This window comes from Oenanthe melanoleuca, chromosome 5, assembly GCF_029582105.1.
Source record: "Oenanthe melanoleuca isolate GR-GAL-2019-014 chromosome 5, OMel1.0, whole genome shotgun sequence".
NCBI lineage: Eukaryota > Metazoa > Chordata > Aves > Passeriformes > Muscicapidae > Oenanthe > Oenanthe melanoleuca.
The window spans coordinates 4,061,260-4,077,717 of record NC_079339.1 but is presented as its reverse complement, the minus strand read 5'-3'; the positions used below and the strand labels follow the sequence as shown (position 1 = coordinate 4,077,717).

The following is a 16,458-nucleotide window of genomic DNA, read 5'->3' as shown; positions in this document are numbered from 1 at the left end:
GACAAGGTAGCGCACATGGGGCGTAGCATGAACCATAATTTTTTTGCTTTCTGAAATCAAAGGTGTGTATTGCAGATCATCCTGCATTCCCTGGATGAAAATGTTCTCTTGGCCCTACCTCTTACTGTGGATTTTGCTGAAGTACCCTAAGGGGAGGCATTAATACAGCTTGGAAACAGGAACCAAACCTATTATAGGACAGGAGTGTTGCACTTACATCAATGATGGGTTTGAAGTCCAGCAGTCAGGAATCGCCTAAACAGGATGGAAACTGTTGTGAAATGCTGTATTGAAACAGAGCAGTGAATACATGCTGGGTGGTTTCTGTGCAGAACAGTCTTACCACTCCACTCGTGCAAACCTCTGAAAGGAGAAGCTGCTGCTCTGGCGCTGTGTGTATGGGACGAACGCTAGACTTGCGGATCTGCTCCACTGGTTATCTCTGACGTGTGCCTCTGACGCTTGCAGCCCGGGAGGCAGAGGGCGGCGGGTCACCCTCTGTGTGCAGGGACCGGCGGGTCACTGTCTGTGCAGGGACCGGCGGGTCACTCACTGTGCAGGGACCGGCGGGTCACCCTCTCTGTGCAGAGGGCAGTGGGTCACTGTCTGTGTGCAGGGACCGGCGGGTCACTCACTCTCTCTGTACTCGGGTACAGCAGACCCCGCAGCCGGTGCGCTCCCTGCTGCTGCTGGAGCGCTTCGCCCCGCACCGCACGGAGCCCGGGAGGCAGAAGGCGGTGGGTCACTCTCACTCTCTCTGTGCAGAAGGCAGTGGGTCACTCTCTCTCTCTCTCTTTGCAGGGGCAGTGGGTCACTCACTCTCTCTCTCTCTGTGCAGAAGGCAGTGGGTCACTCTCTCCTCTCTCTGTGCAGAAGGCAGTGGGTCACTCTCTCACTCTCTCTGTGCAGAAGGCAGTGGGTCACTCTCTCACTCTCTCTGTGCAGAAGGCAGTGGGTCACTCTCTCTCTCTCTCTCTCTCTGTGCAGAAAGCAGTGGGTCACTCTCTCCTCTCTCTCTTTGCAGGGGGCAGCGGGTCACTCTCTCTGTGCAGAAGGCAGTGGGTCACTCTCTCTCTCTCTCTCTCTCTCTTTGCAGGGGCAGTGGGTCACTCTCTCTGTGCAGAAGGCAGTGGGTCACTCTCTCTCTCTCTCTCTTTGCAGGGGCAGTGGGTCACTCCCTCTGTGCAGAAGGCAGTGGGTCACTCTGTGCAGAAGGCAGTGGGTCACTCTCTCTCTCTCTCTCTTTGCAGGGGCAGTGTGTCTCTCTCTCTCTGTGCGCTCCCCCGCCCCGCTGGAGCGCTCGGCCCCGCTCCGCCCGCAGCCCCGCTCGGCCCCGCGGGTGCGGAGCGCGGAGTCTCGGGGCCGTTTCGTGTGCGTGCGGTGGGAGGAGGGCGGCGAGAGCCGCTACCCGTGCGTGTGGCTGCGGGACTGCTGCCGCTGCCCGCGCTGCTTCCTGCGCTCGGCCGGGGCGCGCCGGCTGCGCCCGCAGCTGCTGGACCCCGACACCGCGGCCGCGGGGCTCGCCCTGCCCGGCGGCTCCAAGGTACCGCCCGCCCGCTCCCTGCCAGCCGGAACGCTGGCTGCTGACCCTGCCTCGGCTTTCGGGAGGAATCGCGCCTTGGGGAGCTCAGATCTTTGCACCTGCATATGAAACTTCGCTTTGTTATACGTCGTGCAGAGGCTGCATAAACCCAGCCTGCAATTTCTGCAATATAACAATGCTTTTAAAAATTCTGCCGTGTGCTTCATCAAGACGTCTCTTGCACATTTAATTACACTCACACTTTTTACTCTCTTTATTATTTGAGTTAATGGCTTGAAAATACGAAAAACAAATGGCAAAATTATGGTGACCTCAATCCATAACAAAAATCAGCTTATCAGCAAGTTTTCGATGTAAAATAACATTCATCTTAGAGTGAACACTCAAACCAGAGTTGAATCCAATAATCAGAATTGGACTAATGTCTGTATCCCTGTCTACTCATCTACATTAACATTTCTTCCTGAATAATGGAAGGTTATTGAGCAGGAGAGGATTGGAGCTGCCCTCCTTACGAATCTCAGTCTTTCCTGGTAGATAAAAACCTAGTACATTATTTAGATTTTTTATCTTTTATTAAAAGCAGTACATGGCTCCTTTGGCAAGCTCATTTCCTTCACTTTATACTTAAAGATGTTTTAAACATATTGAACATGCAGCAGTCAGTCCTATGTCAATGGGGAGCCTTGCAGTTTGCAGAGGCTGACTCGTGTGAGTGTCTCAGCCACAGGGTCTCTGGGGAGGACAAAATTAAAATGTAAATTCATTATTTTATTAGATAATTAGGAGTTGTCTGCTTCCACTTAGAACCTGATGAAAGCACAGCACTAGTGCTAAAATGACACTGGTAGTGAATGAGCAGAGTCGTGTGAATTGGGAACTGATACCTGCTCATCCACCTTAAAAACTCAGTTGGAGGTCTGTGCTGGACTGAGCTCTCAGTTCATGACAAGCAAGGCCATTTGCTTTCTTTCCATGTTTTTTTTAATTGAAAAACCCAACACTTTTTAAAAATTTATTTGACAGAGGGAAGACTTCAAAAGTAGGAGACAGATTTCTCTCCTAGCACAAGGTCCTTGTCTGTCTCAGTCTTTTTCTCTTCTCACAACCTCTCAGTGTTTTGCAAGATATTTTTCTCTTCTGAGTTGGTGTGAAGTTCTCTCCCCAGTGATATGTGCCAGTTTTTACAATTCCCTTCTCTCTGCTAAGTGCAGCTCCCACAGTGGAAACAATACACACAAACCAGTAAATTAAGTCACAGGTTGAAATGAAAATGGACATTTACAAGAAGTGTCAGAATTTGAATGGTGCTCAGGTTGGATTTTCATTTTGCTGTCATGCTTCAGGGAAAGTTTCACTCTGATATTCTTGATCTAAGTATTACAATTTCTGCCATTTCTAAGGGGTTTTGTTCCAGATGATGTTTTTCAAATATTTTTTTTCTAAACTCACCTTTTCCTTTGTGTTGAAAGATCTGTATTACATGGTCTGATGGACACACAAGTGAATATGAAGCTGAGTGGCTGAAAAAACGATGCTTCTCTGAAGAAGCCAGAGCTGCAATGAGGGCAGATTTGTTTTTACCAGGTAGGAATTAAATCTGTCTGCCATGTGTCAGATGCAAGGGGTTTGAACTGACAGTCCTGGTCACAGGTGCCTGTGTGAGGACCAGGTGTACCCAGTTATCTTTTCCCTCTTCTACCTCCTACACCTCAGAGAAGTACAACTACTTGGGCTGAATTTACTTTCCTGAAAGCCTTTTCTTTCCAGAAAATGTTAGCAGGTCTCACAAATGAGCCATGGACCAGCAGTGGTCTGTGACTGTGCAAGTGTCTGAGTGCTGTTTAAGGTATTTAAATTTTTCTAAATTTTTCTAAAAAGAAAGGTTATTTGGAATTGCAGGGGACTTACAAGTGAAATGTTTTTTCCCTTTTCATGGCCTTCTTGTTAAAAAGTAACTGTGTAGCCCAGCAGTGTGTCGTGCTGAAGTTCAGGTTGTGTTTGCTTTGCTTCCCGTGCATATTTTAGAGGTAAACTGTCTTTTGATCACAAAGTGTCCTTGTAACATTTACCCTGTACAAACCACTTACCCTTTGAAGAGAATGCTGATAAACCCACTAGGCTTGGCATGATGCATATCATCATTCCTTTGGCTATTTCAGCTTTCAGACTGAGCAGGAGGGTGTGGGAGCTCCGAGGTGCCTGTGGTTGCTCCTGGCAGTGTTCCTGTGAGATCTGCTGTCTCAATCTGGGCAGCTGTATTCAGAGTCAGAATCTGTTAAAATAGGACATCACTGGTTTGCAACTTAAATGGTGGGAAATATTTCCATTCATTTCAGTGGATGCTGTAATAGACTCTTCATAGTTCAGAATGGAACTATTTCCCCCTGGTAATACAAAACTTTGTATCTAATTTAATTTTGGCAAAAATAAACGGTTTTGATTACTATTTTGAAGGGTTTGGCATGCTTCCAGAGTGAATATGGTGAAGACACAAACCTGTTCAGGGAAACTAGACTTGATTTTTCAGGTGGCAAGAACTTTTATTTGTGAAAATAAATATGCTACAAAAGGTAGCAGGATGTTCTGTAGCCTTTGAAGGGATCAATGTAAATTGATCCCTGACAAGATAACCTAGATCTCAGGTTGTGTTCATTGGCAAGGGTATTAATTATGAGATTTCACGAATTCAGATGTCATGCTGCTTTTTTCACCTATTATGAAGCCTTGGCTGGTTGTGCTTTGCCTTCAGATCTGTGCATTTGCACAGTGATTGCTCTTGAACACAGAGCATGGTTTGGAAGCCAGTTCTCTGCTCTGCCACTGCTCTTCTCCATTGGAGCCAACTAGGTAAAAATATTCACCAAGGATCTGTTTCATTCCTTGGGCAATGCTTTTTCAAGTTGTGTTTCACATGGTCTGTCTGAAGAAATTGAGTGTATAGACATTACACCAATTAACTGTTTTTTCAGTGGTGTCAAGCAGCTCTTCCTCCCGTTCTCAGACCAGCCCTGGCTCACTGTGACTGACACCTTCCTGCAGTTTTCCCAGGTCCCAGTTTGTGAGTTTGCTTACTGGCTCTTTGAGATTGTTTTTTGTTGTGTACTGTGGTAAGTTCAGCTACACTTCTTGTGGTGAGTTGCAAATTACATGTCCTTAAGCAGCTAATCACATCCCAGCAGCAAAATGTCACAGAAGTGGTACAAAATGCCAGCCCTGCTTGCTGATTCAGCAAAGAGAAACACAAACTCACCAGACTGCTGCAGTTAAAGGTTAACCTTCACTGCTGGCATTATTGCAGCTGTGGCTTTCTTCCTTTTGCAAGTGGTTATTTGCTTTCAGTGCTGCTTTTCTTAAAATATGTTTTCCCATCAGAGTTTCTGATTCAAAAAACATAGATGCCAGACATTGTGTGAAACCCAAAAAGAGGAGTGGGTCAGATTTTCAGGGCATGATGAAGTGACTATAAATAACTCTATGGCAGTATGTCAAGATTTCCCTTTTAAAACATTGCCAGATCCTATCATACAATATGCAAAATCAAAATCTGCTGTTTGTGTAGATCAAGGCTGATTTCAGCCCAGCTTACTGCTGCTCCCAAAAGAACAGCAAAAGTCACATTCTACTTGTACAGCTGTGGTGTCTCAAAGATATTCTCTTTTTCTTTTCTGTTTACTCGAGTTCTGCCCAGCAGATGTCACAGGAATGATTTACCATGTCTGTAATTCACATGCTGGGTGTAGTAGACACTTGTGAGAGACACTAAGGAAGCCAGTATTCCATATTAATTTAATTTGCTGAGGCTCATTTTCCAACATGCTGGCATCAGGATGGGACTTGGGGGTTTGGGGAGTGGGGGGTGGAAATTAGATAACATCTAATTTGACATTTTCCTTCTGGATGAATGAGAAGATTCTGCAGAGCTAGTCTGTAGTGGTACCTAATATTTTTAACCTTAGGTTAGATTAAGGTTTTAACAGCAGTTTAAAGGTTTCAGGTTATGATAATTCTTTAAAATGTGATAATATGATGCTGGATAAATATATCCAGTTCCACAAAAGTTTGAATCAGGAAGTTAGCAGCATCAGTGGTGATTTCAGTTTCTCTGCTAAGTCCTGAGAGATGTTAACTTTAGGAGGATGAAGTTAAAAGTAGTTTTTTACTTTTAAAGTTTGGTCATTTGAATTTATCCTGCAGTAATAACTAATAAGAGTGCAATGACATGAGTTAGGCTGCCACATACATAACTCACAATACACTTAACTTCCAACAAACATCAAAACACATGCTGTAGACAAAATAATTTTAGATGAAGTAATTTACTCTAGTGATGTCTAGACTTTCTTTGATCAGCATTTTCCCAACTTGTGTAGTAGATTCTAGGTAAATCCTAGTGCTGGTGTATGCCCTCCATCTGCAGGTACTGAGCAAAGGCATCTTCCCATTTCCTGCAAACTCTCATGTAGTTAGGGCTAACCTGGTATGATCAAGAAATGGGAATTTTGTTTCCTCTTTCCTTTTCCCTCTTGTGGCTTACCAGTACAGACAGAAAAATGAATGCACACATTTCTGATGCACTGTTAACAAAAAATATCCCTTTCAAGCTGTCCTTTCATTCAACTTCTGACCTAAAATTTCGATATTGCAGTGTCTTGCTGAATTTCATCATAAGTCTGTTTGTCATCCCTCCAAACTCAGGGACCCATTCCAGGTGGTTTGCAGGATTGAGGGATATTCACAAATACATTTCTATCCCACTAAGTTCCTGCTTTGGCTGTCCTTTGGTGCTGAAACAGCTGAGAGCTGTTTCTGTGTTTCCCTTTCAGAGCGCCAGTACTGGGGCTCAGACCTCCAGCTCCCCAAAATACCTTTTGAAGAAGTCATGGACAATGATGAAAGTGCATACAAGTGGTTGTGCACTCTAAAGAAATTGGGAATTGTTCTACTGACAGGAGCTGCTGCAAGGGAGGGAGAATTGGTTAGACTTGGCCACAGGATTGGGTTCCTGCGTCTCACATTTTATGGGTGAGTTTGTTTCACATCATCTTTGTTTTGCCAGAGTTGGAATCACCTCCAATGTTCTTCAGCCAAGCTTGCTCTATCTGTTTAGTGGATTGATATATTAAAGCAAGGTGTATGATTCTTTCTCTCTATATTAGAAAATTTGGCATCAAGTTTATGTACAAGAGAATTGCTTTGCTGTTGCAGGTGGGGTGTGGAAAGAAGAGCAGCAATAACATCAACTGATGAGAGAAGGAAAAGTGCCTGAGAACAAATATTGTCAAATACAGGGTAACAGTGAGATAGACTGACTTATCTATGCCATGAAACAAAACCAAAAATCCCTCATCCATCCTGTTCTGAACAGAGGAAGTCATCTGTTTGTAGCTAATACTTACAATAATTTTCACCTCTGAAGCAGAAGTTAATTTCTTACTGGCATCCAGTTCTAGGGTGGCTTTTACAAATCTAATAAAATAATAACTTTGGGTAATTTCCTTGCTATTTCACTGTAAGCCAAATACATAGCCTACAAAATATGATAAATAAAAGGATAAACTTGGAATTGGAAAACTTGCCAAATTAAACATTACCTCAACAGAATCCTGAATTTTAAATGTAACAGCAATGAATATAATTCTAACACATGAAGGAAAAAAGCCTTTCTTCTTGTCTAGATGTCTGCTTGGTGTGACCTCCATTAAATTGTCATCACTGTAAAGAGTGGAAACCTTCTCTCTGTCAGCCATATAACAACACCAAGAGATTCCACCTTTCTTAATTAACCTTTTTCTTCCCATTATGGAGGCCCAACTGCATTAATGAAGTCTCCAGTCATACCACAATTCTCTCCTCCAGCAGGCCAAGGTGATGCTGCAGCTCACTTGAGACAAGGTTGATTTTTCCATATTCAGTGCTGAGCTCCCTGTGAGCATCTCTGACTTCAGCTTGGGCTTTGACCAAATTCCCTGTGTGGAAGGAAAGCTGCTGCAGAGCAGCTTCCCTTGCAAATCCTGATAGCACAAAGGCAATGACTGATTTTACAAAAGCTTATGATGACTCTATAAAGTGTTATCACTCCAGAAATCTTATGTATTTCATATAAATGAGACAATTAAAATGTGTTAAATTGTTTTAAAGCCATCAAGCCTATTAAATGAAGGATGGAGCAAATCTAGCTGCCTTCAGCACTAATTATAGGAATTATATGAAGGGGCTATTTTTTGGCTGTCAAACTGTGGAAGTGTGGTTGAAATTATCATGCTTGAGTACTGAGGTCATGTGATGATGAATATGTGCAGTTACTCAAGTAATGTACTGCTGAATATGTGCCATACCAAATAATAAAAACTGTTTCTCCTAGGCAGTTAAACATGTGTGCAAATAGTCAAGGGGGTTTTCCCTCTGGCAGTTGCAGAAATCTAATTTTAGCATTTTGCATAATTTCTATAGTAAATACAACTCCTATAACAAAAGCATTTATATACTGCATATAAATAATTTTTTCTGCATGTTCTTTAGCCTATTTTCTTTTTAAACCATTATTAAAAAGTAAAGCTAGGCACACACCATCTGGAACATACTTGGTCTATAATATTCCACAAGGGAAAATGAGTTTCATCATTTCTTTTCAGTCAGTGTGTGCAATTGTATGGACTCTGAAGGGTAAATTACACTTTTCCAGACAAACATCTGGATCCATAACATGCATCTGCTAAGGATTGTCTTCAATCATGTGAACTTTGTGTAAACAAAATCTGTGGTTCTTGGTCTCCAATTCTCCTGCGTGGTGTGTCACTCAAAACACATTTTGCAGTATAACATACATGTCCTTGTCATACAGCTGTGACTTACTTTTTTCACTGCAGTTGTCAGAAAATGTTTTTACTGAATTGTGCCAAATTCCAAGACAGAAGCTTTGTAATAAAATAAACAGAGCTAGTTCTCAAAAAGGGTGCCATAGAAAGGGAAGAAATGACATTTTTCTCCAGTAGCAAGTCTTCAACTTACAGGAAAGATCCCCCTGTAAGGGATGCTCTCTATTTTCTTAGATTATAATAAAATAAATATTAAAAATAACTTTAAAAATCACTTCAGGGGAAAGTTACAAATTTTGTATTTCATTGATAATGTGCTCTGTGTGGCAGAGGGAAAATGGAAGGTTGCTGAAAAGAAATGGGCCAGCTTCTACTTGCTTGTTCCTGAAGCACCAGGACTGAGATAATTCCTGCTGGCAGGAGCATCTTGGTGGTGTGTTCAGCAAAGTGCCACCACTGCAGAGCTGCCATTCTTCTGGGTGCTGCCCTGGTGCCAGGTGTCCCTTGACACTCTGAGGTTTTTCTAGGACTGCTGAAATAACTGTTGGGGTGGAGGGACACTTATTTCCTCATAGTGTTAGGATATTTTCATGTCCAAAGAGGAAATTACTCCTGCAATGTGATTTCAGTTTCAGTGTGTACTGCCTGGCTACGTGTTCTAACACGTTTTCTCTTTTCCCTGTCCTTGTAAAGACCAACTTGGCAAGTGCAAGACAAAGCAGATGCTAACAATATAGCTTACACCACTGGGGGACTCTGCCTTCACACTGATTATCCTGTTCTGCAGCATCCACCTGGGGTAAGTTGAATTCATTGACTGTTTCACCCCACAAAAGGGGAAAGGGAAATGTTCCTGTAGTGATCAGTGGTTCTGAATTTTGTCTGAAAAGAGCAATGTAAAAATACCAATATAATAATCTGCATATGATAATCTATATACACATGGCTGTGCAATTTTTACAGCATGATGGAAATTCAGCACAAGTCTCCCATATATCCCATAATTTTAAAATTAAATTCACAAAGTATTGGAAATATTTCCATATGAGAAAACTTTAGGGTCCTTTATATGCTGTTCTCATTATTTCACAGAAGTTAGGTGTCCAAATGTTATAGTCAGGTTGTGACATTTTGGACTCATCTCTTCAGCTCAGGAGGGGAGCAGAGAAAGGAATAGATTGAGATGGTATATTCTGTTTTCTGTGAATTGGTACAAGACAAACACTTGTTTGCCCTTTCATAACAGACAACAAAACAGGGTCTTTCTGTAAAACTGGACAACCACAGAAAATATGTTTTCATCCAGCCCTTGTCATATCAAAGTGTAATCTACATAATTCACATAATTCCAGAGAACTGGAAATGGTATGAACAGGTTCAAAGGGACACAGATAACCCTGGAAAGTTTGCACTGTCAAACCTCCCTTCTGCTGTTGAGAGGACTCTGCTGTTTCTGTATTTAAACAAAAAGCCAATGTGATTTACCCATGGGGAAGTACCAAATACTTCACAATAAGATTATCTTTTCATCATTTAGATACTGTTCATTAATGTGGAGAAAGAATGGAACAGGCCTCATTAATGGAGAGCAGATGTGAATTAGCTCACTGTCCTGGCTGTGCCAAAGCTCACACTCTGCCATGAAACATTAGAAAAAGAGTGTAACCTTTCTATTCAAATGTGCTTGTAGACAATAAAACTATTAAAGAACATTGAAATGTTTTTGAACATTGTCCTGAATCTGCACCAAGGGAAATACAGGTTGGATATTAGGGAAAAGTTTTTTACTGAAAAAGTACTGGAATGGTCTGCCTGGGGAGGTGGTGGAGTCACCATCCCTGGATGAGTTTAAAAACCCTGGATGTGGCACTCAGTGCCATGGAATATTGAGGTGTTGGGGCTGGGTTGGACTTATGATCTTGAAGGTTTCTTCCAACTCAGTGATTCTGTGTTTCTGTGATTCTGTGATTTATTACACATATTTAGACATATTCTTAAGGGATGATGAATAATTTCAGAGCTGTCCCATGTAGGGGAAATGCCCTCAGGATTTCCTAGGACATAACATAACTTACATTACTGAATCCCTCCTTGGCTGGGCCAAGCTGTGCTTACCTTGCACAAGGCTGTGGCCACAAGAAAATGAACTTGTTGCCTGGTGCTCCCTTCAGTGGGCCCTTTGTCCTGCCCACAGCTCCAGTTTCCCCCTTCATTGCCACCACCAAGGTCTGCAGCTCCAGCTGTTCCAGTCCTGTTTTCCATCCTGAGGGGGTTCTGGTTTGGGTTGAGTTTTTGGTTGGTGCGTTGTTTGGCTTTTTGGTTTTGTTGTTTAATTGTTTGAGCGTCTTGTGTTTGTGGGGTGTTCTTTGTTAGGGTTTTTGTTGCTGTTGTTTTGGGGATTTTGTTTTGTGTCTTGTTTGTTTTGCTTTGGTTGGGGAGTTTTTGTGGGTTTGTTTGTTTGGGGGGTTGTGTGGGGTTTTTTGGTTGATTGGATTTTTGCCATTTTGTTCTTTTGTTTGCTTGTTTTGGTTGTTGTTGTTGGGGGTTTTTTTGTTTTTTTGTTTGGTTGGTTATTTTATTCTCCTAGTCATCTCAGAAATCCATGGAAGGGCCAAGTGACAAAGATAACATTTGATATGACAAGTGTCATTTGCAGGATGATCAATTAGTTTGTGTGATATCCAGGGCCACAGGGAGTTTTACTGCTTGTGACAGCAGCTCAGATTTAGACCAGTGCTACCAGCTTAGGCTTTTTGTCCATCTTACACCTTGGCAACTTCATTCTGAAGTGAAATGAAACTGTCTTAGTGGTACTTTATCACAGACAGACCTTCTTCCCTTCCATGAGTGGATAATTCACATCAGGCTTTGTTTCTGCAGGACAAATCTAATGTGCTTTGTTGAGATATGACTGAAATGCATTTAAAATTATGTGGCTGCCAAAAGAGAGACTCAAAGGAAAGAAGCAAAACCTCTTTGTCACTGACACACAGGTTGCAAGCATTAGGAGATATCCCACATGGGATGGATTTATGAACATGCTATTTTAATTTTCTGCCTTTGTGATACTGGTGGCAGAGTGTTGTGAAGCCACAGAAAATGAGAACTCAGTCTGCCACTGGAGAAAAAAAAACCCAAACAACTAGAATAAAAGAACCACAGATGTGAGAGAACTGATACTAATAAACTGTTAAATATGCAAGCTAATTATATTTTTTAAAGAGCTGCTAATTCATTCCAGGTTCAATTTCTTCACTGCATAAAGCAAACATCTGCAGGAGGTGAAAGTGAAGTTGTAGATGGATTTCTTGTATCCAGCAAGCTGAAGGAACAAAACCCTGAGGCATATCAGATCCTGTCCTCTACTGCTGTAGACTATGCTGATGTTGGGGTGGATTACTGTGACTTTGCTGTGCACTGTAAACAAAGGATTATAGAGTGAGTAGTTTCAACACCTAAAATGAAATTCCCTGCCATCTGGTAGAGTCCATGTTGGTAGAAGGTCTGCTCCTGCCACCTTGTGGAAAATCACTGGTTCAACTTGCTCTGAGGCTTCAGTGGGGTTTTTGGTTTGGTTGGTTGGTTGGGGTCTTTGATCTGTTTTTTTGGGGAATGTGTGACTTGTTCTGTGAATTGCAGCACTTAATTGGTTTTGCCACACACAGACAAGAAATGGTGGTGATTAGAGAACTCCTAGGCACAGGCACAGGTTAGCAACAGCCAGAGCTGTTACTAAATGCCAGTCAATGTGCATATATATCATGCCAAGGAGAAGTCATAATTTGAAACATTTAGATTAAAAATTATATATGATCAAAAGATGAAATGCAAATAAACATATTCTTTTCTGATTTAAGAAAAAGTTTATGATTTATTAAAAAGAAGTTTACAATTAATGAGTGTATAATATAGATTTTTGAGCAAATTGAGTGCCTACACTTTCTCCTGATTATCTCTTTTCCTAGTTAAGATTAATTAGAGAAATCCAATCTAATCCAATATCAATCTGAATTTTTCTATAGAAACATACCAATATTCCAGCAGAATTCAGTAACTGTTTAATCATCTTGAACTGTTCAATAACAGTATATTAATTTTCTTCCTTCCTTTCCTTTTTTTCCTTTCCTTTGTTTCACAGAGTGGATTCCAGTGGCCAAGAAATTCGCATCAATTATAACAATGCAACGAGAGACTCGGTGTTGGATGTGCCAGCTGAAGAAGTGAGGCCATTTTATGCAGCTCTAAAGGAATTTGATGATTTACTAAACAGTGCAGAGCACAAGGTTACTTTCATGCTGAAACCAGGTCAGTAAGTTGCTCACACCTTTTTTTTCACATGATTTTCTGACAGTCAAAATACTTGAACACTGCTAGCACCAGCACTGAGAAAAACTTTGAGTCTATCATCTATTTTATTTCATAAATATTATGCATTCCTACATTCATCTCACAGATTTATTTTGCCATTGTTACACTATAAAGAAGAAAACATGGCAGGGAGAAACAGTCTACCTATAGATCAGTGGAATGTATCTTTATACTAAATCCAAGCCAGCATTTTATACTACATGCCATATTGGAAATTGATGTACCAATAGCACATAGATGGGAAATCCATGTGTGATATCATGTGTGGCCTTAATCTCAGGTCTTTTATTCCCCAGCATTAAAATAAAGATATGAAACTCTCAAGAGATATTAAAAAAGTAAATTTATCAGTGTCCCTGACAGCCTCATATACTATGTGTCTAAAATGTCAGTGAGGAAACTGATCTCTCTCCATTGGAAACATGCAATAAAATAATGTGTAAGATCACATTAATTGAAAAACAAAGTGCTTTACATTACATTAGTGACATCCATTTTGTTGATTAATGCATTGAAATGGTGATAGAAGGAATGGGGAGAAGATAAGAAAAGACTGAGTTTATTTAATTCAAGATTTACCATAATGGTGGCACACAAGGGAGAAAAATTAAATTGGTACTCTAGCATTAATTATGTGATTTCCTAATTTTCAATGTCTTGACTTTGTTCTAATGAAATTCTCTTAACAGGGATAGTATATATGTGTATAGTAGAAACAGTACTAGACTGAACTAATAAAAAGTATCCTAGGCTTTCATTTATTTCACCTCTATGGAGTTACTGCAGTTGCCTTTCTCCTCAAGGTTTGATTTTCTCAGTAAGGACTCCTCTACCACTCTGCTTTTTAACTGATCATTACACAAAAATGAAAGAAATGTCAGGAAGGAGCTGGCCTGTGGCTGAGAAGGTGTGCTGCTGCTGTCTCCTTGGAATGGTTGCTGCCCAGCTGCTGGTGTGACTGTGCCTGTGAGTTTTCCTGCAGGTGTGTCTGAGGTTGCTCCAGCACACACACTGACCTGGGCTCTCTCTCTGCAGGTGATGTCTGAGGTTGCTCCCCCCCACAGCACTGACTGGGCTCTCCCTGCAGGTGTGTCTGAGGTTACTCCAGCTCACACACTGACCTGGGCTCTCTCTGCAGGTTGTGTCTGTAGGTTACTCCAGCACACACACTGACCTGGGCTCTCTCTGCAGGTGATGTCTATAGGTTACTCCAGCACACACACTGACCTGGGCTCTCTCTCTCTCTGCAGGTGTGTCTGAGGTTAGTCCAGCACACACACTGACCTGGGCTCTCTCTCTCTCTCTGCAGGTGTGTCTGAGGTTGCTCCCCCCACAGCACTGACTGGGCTCTCTCTGCAGGTTGTGTCTGTAGGTTACTCCCCCCCACAGCACTGACTGGGCTCTCTCTCCCTGCAGGGGACATCCTGACCCTGGATAACTGGCGGGTGCTCCACGGCCGCCAGGCGTTCGCGGCCGGCGCGGGCGGGACGCGCTGCCTGGAGGGCGCCTATGCAGACTGGGACGTGGTCATGTCCAGGCTCCAGGTGCTGAGGAAGAAGGTCCTGGGCAGGGACTGAGATTGCTTCTGACTGGAAACAGCAAAATGTAGATTGTCTGGCCTCAATGACAACAGCAACGTTAAAAAAATGAGTCTTCATTTCAGAAACTAACATTGCTTCTGACAAGCCTTGCTGTAGAACCAAGGCAAGGCTTTAAATGACGGGGGTAGGTTTGGATCAGATCCTAGGAAGGCTTTCTCCACTGTGAGGCTGCCCAGCTCCTGGAAGTGTTCAAAGCCAGGCTGGGATGGTGAAAGGTGTCCTAATGGCACAGGGGTGGAGTGAGAGGGTCTTTAAGGTCCCTTTCCACCCAAACCACCCTGTGAGTCTATCATAAATGTATTTTTGATTTCTATAAGCTAAGAAAAAATTTGTTCATAACAATTTGAGTTTTATCTGTGCCCTGTAAGTTTATGTGCTTTTGTAAAATCAGAGTGGAAAGTGGCTTGAAGGATTTTCACTTTACAGGACTGACTGGGGATGACAGGGCCTTCCTTTGCCTCTATACATCTACTACCCTCCCTAGAAAGCTTGAAAGGCAAAATGAAAGAAGTGTTATTAACTACATTTTGTTATGAATGTCACCTTCCTCTATTTTCAGAGAAGCATTCTTCATTGCATAAATCATAACTAAAATTCACTATCAAAATAAAAAAATACAGTTGTGGTGTTATTTTTAAATACACACCTTCCTAGGTAGGGCTCTGCTGTAACACATGATGTCATTGAACAGAGACTGTATTCTACATGTTTTGACTATCACAGCCACAAATAATTTTCCTTATATTTCCAAGTCCATAGTCTCAGAAACCATAAACTTACCAAAGAATGGATCATATTAATGTTCCTCTGCATTAGGAAGATGAATCACCCTCAGTGCAGAGGTCACAATTCCTATCAGATGCCATGTGCAGACCTAAGACCTGTACAGCACTTTTGAGAAAAGCCAGGAGGAGCAATGCTGCTGATGCTTGCTGGCTAGAAACCACAAAGCAGAAGTGGCTATTGACTTTGCATGTGACAGAAATGTGGCAGCTGAACCCAAATCCATTTTTGTTACACCTCCAATAAGTCTTTAGGATGTTTTCATCTACTCTGGATTCTGAATAAAAATGATGCTATCTGGAAATTACTGCAGCCAGGAAGTAGTGGAGTTCTTTCCCTGCATTCAGATGCCAAATGGAAAAAGAAAGAATTTCAAAGCACTTGTTTTCATGAAAACATGTCCACTGAGTTTATTTTTCACTGTTCTGATAGGTGCAGAGTTAAATGATGCCACTCACCCTGCTGTGAGCTGGACAAAATAACCACTCTTCCACCCTCAGATCATTCTGTGTGTTTCCATACTGTTCCTTCCAAGTCAAATAAACCCTAGTCTCTTCTTAGAAGGGTAACAGAATAGAACTACATCTACAGAATGAAATAACCACAGAATTAAACTAAGGCCAGGTTAGATGGAGCTTTGAGCAACCCAATTTAATGGATGGTGCCCATGGCAGGGGGACTGGAACCTTCAACCCAGACCACTCTGTGATTCTATAACCTAAAATCAGCTTGCAAACACTTCCATAGCTTCTACTCATCATTTAATAACAGGCATCAGATGTATAATCAGATAAAACTCAATTTTAGGCCTTTTTGTTGTAGGGCAGTTTGAATTTAGTCCTCTTTATGAAACAGTGAAATGTTATTGTCAAAGTTATGACCTCATGAAATAGTCTAACAAAATTGGGGTTTATGGGTAATTAAATTTTTCAGTGCCTCCTTTAATAACTAATTCTAGAAACATGAGGAAAATCTTGTACTGTCTTTGCTATAAAGGCAGGAAAAGCTGAGAAACATTAGTACCTATATTCATGTATTCCTGCAATGCTCTGCATTAAATGTGATATTTTCCACATAAAAATGGAGTGAATGTTGCAATTTATAACTATTAAGACATCTTGTGATTTATACCAGTCATTAATAGGGAAGAGGTATTTTCCATTTCTTGTATTCTGTACTTTCCTGAACACTTTCATTCAAATTCCTTTTTATTAAAAACTCTTATGGAACTGATTGCTGGTTTGGGCTTGTATCTAACTCACACATAACATCTTGCACACAGATATGAAGTCATTATTGTTAGTTACAAATATTTGTAGATATTAGACCTGTATCCATTCACGTT

General features: G+C 41.7%; 1 protein-coding gene across 1 annotated transcript; it reads left to right on the top strand.

The window, feature by feature from the left end:
• Positions 1 to 367: 367 nt before the first annotated feature.
• Positions 368 to 16,346, top strand: BBOX1 (gamma-butyrobetaine hydroxylase 1; the record flags this gene model as incomplete). The annotated part of the gene is made up of 8 exons (XM_056493651.1): positions 368 to 737; positions 1,251 to 1,543; positions 3,016 to 3,130; positions 6,370 to 6,568; positions 9,055 to 9,160; positions 11,603 to 11,799; positions 12,500 to 12,666; positions 14,146 to 16,346. Coding segments are annotated over 8 exons (1,608 nt in total), but the record flags the coding sequence as incomplete, so codon positions are not given.
• Positions 16,347 to 16,458: the final 112 nt, after the last annotated feature.